The sequence below is a fragment of the Armigeres subalbatus genome, chromosome 2, assembly GCF_024139115.2.
Source record: "Armigeres subalbatus isolate Guangzhou_Male chromosome 2, GZ_Asu_2, whole genome shotgun sequence".
NCBI classification, from domain to species: domain Eukaryota; kingdom Metazoa; phylum Arthropoda; class Insecta; order Diptera; family Culicidae; genus Armigeres; species Armigeres subalbatus.
In genome coordinates this window covers 28,874,337-28,880,790 of record NC_085140.1, presented here as the reverse complement: position 1 = coordinate 28,880,790, position 6,454 = coordinate 28,874,337, and the positions used below count along the sequence as shown (strand labels likewise).

The following is a 6,454-nucleotide window of genomic DNA, read 5'->3' as shown; positions in this document are numbered from 1 at the left end:
CTTAGCCTGTTTGCTGCCTACCCGAGTAGGTAGCTTTGTCGATGACGACCTGATGCTGATTGATACTGATCGTCGTCGCAGCACTTGATGAAAAAAAAAACCAAACTAACGAGACTGCAATAGCATCGCTAGAACAGCTCGCTTCCTTAACTAGTCGGCTGGATAAATCACCTTGTAACTAGCTTTACACTCGCGTAGGCAACTTAACGATATAAAAACAACCCGCCGAATACTAAACGGGGGAAAAAAAACTCTAGCGGTATAAAGCGCGTCACGTGATGAGACACGGGAGTAAAATACGTCCGGCTCGTCCAGAAACACGACAAGGAATGAATCCACGTGTCTTGGAGGGACTCGAACCCTCAACCTCCTATCGAGCTAATATGATAGGTATGTATTAATAGTCAATGGAATTAAAATGTTTGCTGCTGTCAATTGAAAATACAGCAGAAACGCTATCTCAGAGATCTCAGAAACCTGTAATGATTGTCCCGTTTGGTTTTGAACGCGTTAGCGGATTGGTTTTTCGGAAAATAAATAAAACGGTTCAACATGGAAAATTAGTTTCCTCTCATACGAAGGGCAAGGATTTCTTTCATGATTTTTTTTTGCTTCGATAAGCATTTTTTGTTTCAGATTTTCAAATATTAATCCTTTTGATTCCGTTATAATGGTTAGCTCCAGAACTTCAACCTCAACAGACTGATACCTTCCAGTAGTATGGACAATTGCCCCAACTCGTCAACGGGGTCCTTGATATTATAAATAACGGCTTGAATCACTTTGCTATCACTGTTCTCTTTGCTGGAATTTTGAATCTCCTGTTTTAACCGGAACGATGCGAATCCAATTTCGCTGCAACATCTCACCTCCACCTGTTCGTGCACGATCAAGAATCGAACCATGTCCCGCCCTCCGGGAAGCAACATACTGCGTAACAGCTGCCGTCGCGCTTCATGTTTCGGTCCGGCAAGGTTGAACACCACACGATGATCGAAGGTGTACTCCAGTGGAGGTCTACCGTCGTGCTGTCTGGCACCTCTCTCGGCGAGTAAATCCGCCGATTGTGGCGTTTCCAGCCGGTGTCCCCGTTCGCCTAGGAAGCTGAACTCCACGTAGAAGTGCTGCACTTTCTGTTCGACAAGTTTCGATAAAGTTGAGTCCTTCCAGCAGACCTTCTGGATGACAAGAGCGATGTAGTCATCCGATGATGCTGTTTTCGACACGGAAGTATTCTGATCGAGAAGCTGGTGCAAAGATGGGTGTAAAAAATTGTTACATGCTAAAATGTGGTGCTTTTTGAAACCTTCTTACCATAGAAAATTCGCGAGTCCGCTTTTGCACCTCCGGAGTGAACCCAAAGTAGGAAGCATAGTTTTCATAGGTTTGTTTGTTTTCAGATTCTGAATATTTTACAGAATATAGCAAAAAAAAACATATAAAAAAATTATCTGCCTATGATAGACACAGAAACAAGACCGACTTCAGTCTTACTCACTTTGATCAGCAACTTTTGTCAGAGTCGGTGAATCATCAGTTGTGCTGCTTCGGTCCTCCTCTTGGAACGATATTCGCTTCTTATCCATAGAATTGGATGATGCCGGGGAGACGGGATCTTTTCCCTTGCTATGATCATATCTTGTGAAACTGGAATTTTTCAATTCTTGCTGTAAAACACGTGGCATGTTAGTGTTAAAATAACTAAGTACCAATCAAAGTTGTACTCACCGCCAAGCTTTGTGCATACGAATTTGACAGCAGAAGAGCCGCGTTGCTCGGTTTAGATCGATTGCTATCTTGTAGAGTATTTTGCTGCAGCAAGGTAATTCTCGGCAAGATCTGGCTAATGCGAACCTGTTTGAGGGATGCCCGACGATGTCGCATTATTGAATCATCCGATAGACGCAACGTTTTCGGCGAATGTATCCCTGGATCGATCTCTACTGAAGGGTGATTTTCTGGCTGGAATAAGTGAGTGTTTTAAATGGACGGTTATGAGTCATATCAAATGCCTTTTGTACTTCTGAGGTTGAAGTCAATCTTGTAGAGTTTCCAGTTGTAATGTCTTCATCATTTTCCATCGGAATGTCATCAGCGGGCTCTGCAGGATCAACGATCTGCACCATCTCTGTTTGAGTTTCACCATCACTACGATCAACCTATTTGAAATTGAATTATAAATCTTTAAATCCAATATCTAGTACAGACATTTGAACAATTTTAGAAGTTGAAGTAAGAAAACTCGAATGGAGGTATGTAATTTCAATAGGTTAAACTGTCTATTTCTTCCATTTACTTGGTAACACTTTTGAACTTTCATATAGATGCTTTACAGCCTACAGTAAGGATATGCATTTAAATTTTACTATTTTACTACACAACACAGAATTTACGATTAAAGCGAAGCTCTGATGATGAATACGTTCAACATACCGGTGTAGATGGTCTTTCTTTCACGGGAGAGGCTGAAAAGCACATGGAACATAAGTCTTAACAGTTCGCATTTCATCATGCAGATCCTACCTTCCAAACTCTTCAGATTTTGCTCCAAAACCGTTTTCTCCTCGACCAATGTTTCGTTCTCGGTCCTCAGTCCTTCCAGCAGAACCGAAAGCGTATCGTTATCCTGTTGCAGTGTTTTTAACTTCTCCAGCAGCTCCTTCTGGGCACTCTTGGTAACGGTTTCCTCCTCCCTGAGCGATTCAATTTGCCTGGTGAGATCTTCGTTGTGCTTGCGAAGTTCTTCCAGTTGGTAGCGCAGCAGTTTGTTTTCGTCGACAACCTTCGTAAAGTTTTCCTGCTGTCGCTTCAGAAAATCACGTTCAATCTAAAATATGTATTTTATTCGATTATATTAGTTGTATTTGCACTCCGTAGAGGTCAGCCATATTTAGTTGATTATTTGTGCAATTGAACTGATTCTGGTTAATCACGAAGTAGCAACCACAGATATTCAATCCAATAAAGGTGGAACTAACATTCGATTGTAGACAGTAAAAAATTACACTTCCAATTAATCTTAAATCGTATCGAACTCCCCATATCAGTAATTAACAACGAAACATCCACATATGGCTGGAAAAGTAAAAATCTAACATATGACTCGAAAAGCTAAAAAGTCGTGAAAAGCAGATCTTAATGCTTAAATTCTCATTTGACGTTTATAACGGCGTAAACGGAAATAAACTGAACTCTTCTCTGTCTTTCAATTTTGATATAATTTTTTTTGTCTGAATAGTACAGTTCTTCATTCTTTATTCTTTATTCTTTATTTCCTATTCTTGATTCCTCTTTACTCTTTACTCTTTACTCTTTACTCTTTACTCTTTACTCTTTACTCTTTACTCTTTACTCTTTACTCTTTACTCTTTACTCTTTACTCTTTGCTCTTTACTCTTTACTCGGTACTCTTTACTCTTTACTCTTCTCTTTACTCTTTACTGTTTACTCTTTAGTCTTTAGTCTTTACTCTTTACTTTTTACTCCTAACTCTTTACTCTTCCTCTTCTCTTTACTCTTTACTGTTTACTCTTTACTCTTTACTTTTTAGTCTTTACTCTTTACTCTTTATTCTTATTCTTATACCCTTTACTTTTTACCCTTTACTCTTTACTCTTTACTCCTTACATTTTACTCTTTACTCTTTACTCTTTACTCTTTACTCTTTACTCTTTACTCTTTACTCTTTACTCTTTACTCTTTACTCTTTACTCTTTACTCTTTACTCTTTACTCTTTACTCTTTACTCTTTACTCTTTACTCTTTACTCTTTACTCTTTACTCTTTACTCTTTATTCTTTATTCTTTATTCTTTATTCTTTATTCTTTATTCTTTATTCTTTATTCTTTATTCTTTATTCTTTATTCTTTATTCTTTATTCTTTATTCTTTATTCTTTATTCTTTATTCTTTATTCTTTATTCTTTATTCTTTATTCTTTATTCTTTATTCTTTATTCTTTATTCTTTATTCTTTATTCTTTATTCTTTATTCTTTATTCTTTATTCTTTATGCTTTATTCTTTATTCTTTATTCTTTATTCTTTATTCTTTATTCTTTATTCTTTATTCTTTATTCTTTATTCTTTATTCTTTATTCTTTATTCTTTATTCTTTATTCTTTATTCTTTATTCTTTATTCTTTTTTTTTTTTTTTTTTTTTTTATTTTTTATTCAATTTTGAAAGCATCATCACCTTTATAATTAGAGGCTCATTATTGCTAAACTTACCTCAACTTCGGACATATTTTCCTTGATCCTCTCAATATTTTTCTTCAATCGTTCGCATTCCTCAAATAGCTCCGAATTTTTATCCTTCTCTTTCTTTATATGTCCCTCCAGATCGGCTAACCAAAGCATCAAGAAAATGATTTAAATTTCTAATTTCGCACACGCTGAAAAACAACTCACCTTGCTTCGTTAGCTCCGCTTCCAACGCTCGCCGTTGGTCGTCCTGCTGTCGCTGAATCTCCTTGGCCATATCGTCCACCTGGCGTGTCAGATTAATCATTTCCACGTTTTCCGCGGCGTTCCGTTTCATGATTTCGTAGGATAGTTTTTCCTCCAGTTGGCGTCCGAGCAGTGCACTTTTTTCCTTCTCGTTCTGGATTTCCTGTTTGCGTGCAAGCAATACGAGGTGCAACACCAGTAAATGGCAAAATTAGAAACAACAGTCGAGGATCCTACGACACAACGGATGGTGTGAATTTGATATGTAGATCAGACCTACCGCAAATACTTTATTCTTATTAAAAATTAACTGAACTTGTTCGAAGTTGGCCGTCACCATCCATTGTATTTTTGGAGATTCGACTGTAGCTTTCTCATCATATAGCACAGTGGCGAAAGGCTAGTCAAACTTTTATAATAATGAGCAATATTTTTTTAATGCTAAATAACCTTGGAATTGTATCAATTGATTCTTATAAAGACAGAAAAAAAATTAAAGACCTCTCAAATATTTTAATTTAATTAACTCAGAGTAAACCCTATCCATCGAAATCAACAGCAAATGAAAGTATTATTTGCCTCCGGCCCCTGTGCATTATAACTTGTGAAATGAAATCAATAACATTCCTATCTGTGCCACCCATTCTCACCTTGTGCAGGAACTTGATATCCATTTTCATTTTAACAAACTCAGATTCATTGGCCATCTTTTCAGCCTTGAGCACTTCACAGCCGTTGCATGCTTTGGTCGGTTTTGGATTACTGCTACTTGTGCCGGGCCCATCATCCTCATCGGTGCTGCTCGACACTTCGTCCCGGTCCTCGTCATAGCCATCGTCGTTCCGATTGTTGGAGGACGACGAGGACCGCGTGGTGGTGCTATCCACCTTTTTCGAAGCAGGACGTTTTTGAGTTTCCGCCTTTCCGCCAACCCGCTTCTCGCGTGATTGCTTTTGCTTTTGACTGTTGCGCAAAGCTTTGAGTTTTTCATGCAGTTCATGTCGTTGCTCTTCTAAATCGTGCAATTTGCTATGGTCACTTCGCACGTCCGATTTGGTGGTCTTACTGCTCTCCAGGCTGGAAAACCGCATCAACTTGGTTTTCAGTTTCTTAATCTGATCCTCCTGTTCCTGATAGCGTTTCTTCATCGAAAAATTTTCGTCGCACAAATTGATGTACTTATCTTCCAACTCGCGGCGGCTGAGCTTCGATACCATCAATCGATGATTGATTAAATGGCGCTGGCAGAGGTCCATCGGCACTCGATAATTCTCCGCGTAAGGAGATGCACTTGCAGGACGTTTTTTCCTTTTATGAAAAAATGTAAGTTTTTCTCGTCCTGTATTCCTTTATCTAATACTTACATATTGCGTTGCAGATCGTCGTCCTTACTCATGTTTGGAAGAATAAATTTCAAAAGGCTTATAAAAAAACCATTAAACTAGAGAATGCAACATTTTTAGAATTTAAATCGTTATCTTAAACAGAAAACCTATATCGTTGCGATTTGTTCAAACGTTGAAACATAAAATTGAATCTAAACTGAGTTCGATGCAGAATGTTGATGTTTTTATTTACCGGTTGCCAAGGGCTACTGGTGGTGCAATCGAAAAATAATGTTGAAAAAAACCTGCATTCTCATGAGACCTGAAACATTAGGGGAAAAGAAGGGAAAGCACATGATGAACGCGATATGGTCCTTCACGCACCTACGTTGTGATAGCATAGCACTCGATACGCGTGAGTGCACTTCCTCTGATTCGCGGAGCTGTGGAATAGCAAAAGAGTTTTTAAACGCTTACATATAATCAATGGGTATGCTACTTACAAACCGTAGATTATTTAAGGAATCCGATGATGGCCCAGCCACAGGCTTAGGTCATCTTAGCATCTTTCAGGTTCTTGCATGTACCCACTCACGTAATTGCGTCGGGGAGCACCCAGTGCTACTTAGCGCATACCACAAACGCATATCCTCATAATATCTAATCAAGTATAGTTATCGC

General features: G+C 38.4%; 1 protein-coding gene across 2 annotated transcripts; it reads right to left on the bottom strand.

Moving 5' to 3' along the window:
* Positions 1–575: 575 nt before the first annotated feature.
* Positions 576–6,013, bottom strand: LOC134214180 (X-linked retinitis pigmentosa GTPase regulator-interacting protein 1-like). 2 transcript variants are annotated; one of them, XM_062693596.1, is made up of 12 exons: positions 5,813–6,013; positions 5,099–5,756; positions 4,410–4,611; positions 4,230–4,345; positions 2,524–2,827; positions 2,434–2,465; positions 2,022–2,159; positions 1,729–1,962; positions 1,499–1,667; positions 1,315–1,403; positions 870–1,247; positions 670–804 (listed from the first exon to the last, which is right to left on the bottom strand). In XM_062693596.1, exons 1-12 carry the CDS (start codon positions 5,842–5,844, stop codon positions 790–792), a joined length of 2,367 nt encoding a protein of 788 aa, XP_062549580.1. In that variant the 5' UTR covers positions 5,845–6,013; the 3' UTR covers positions 670–789. The 2 variants fall into 2 exon arrangements, with proteins under 2 accessions (XP_062549579.1, XP_062549580.1); XM_062693595.1 differs by having other exon boundaries at positions 576–1,247.
* Positions 6,014–6,454: the final 441 nt, after the last annotated feature.

Excerpts from the sequence above, each read along its gene's own strand:
- LOC134214180 (XM_062693595.1), bottom strand. The coding sequence starts at position 5,844 with ATGAGTAAGGACGACGATCTGCAACGCAATAT. Across the intron at positions 2,160-2,433 it reads AAGAAAGACCATCTACACCG|GTTGATCGTAGTGATGGTGA; the intron begins GTATGTTGAACG and ends AATTTCAAATAG. Across the intron at positions 1,404-1,498 it reads GACAAAAGTTGCTGATCAAA|AATCTGAAAACAAACAAACC; the intron begins GTGAGTAAGACT and ends TAAAATATTCAG.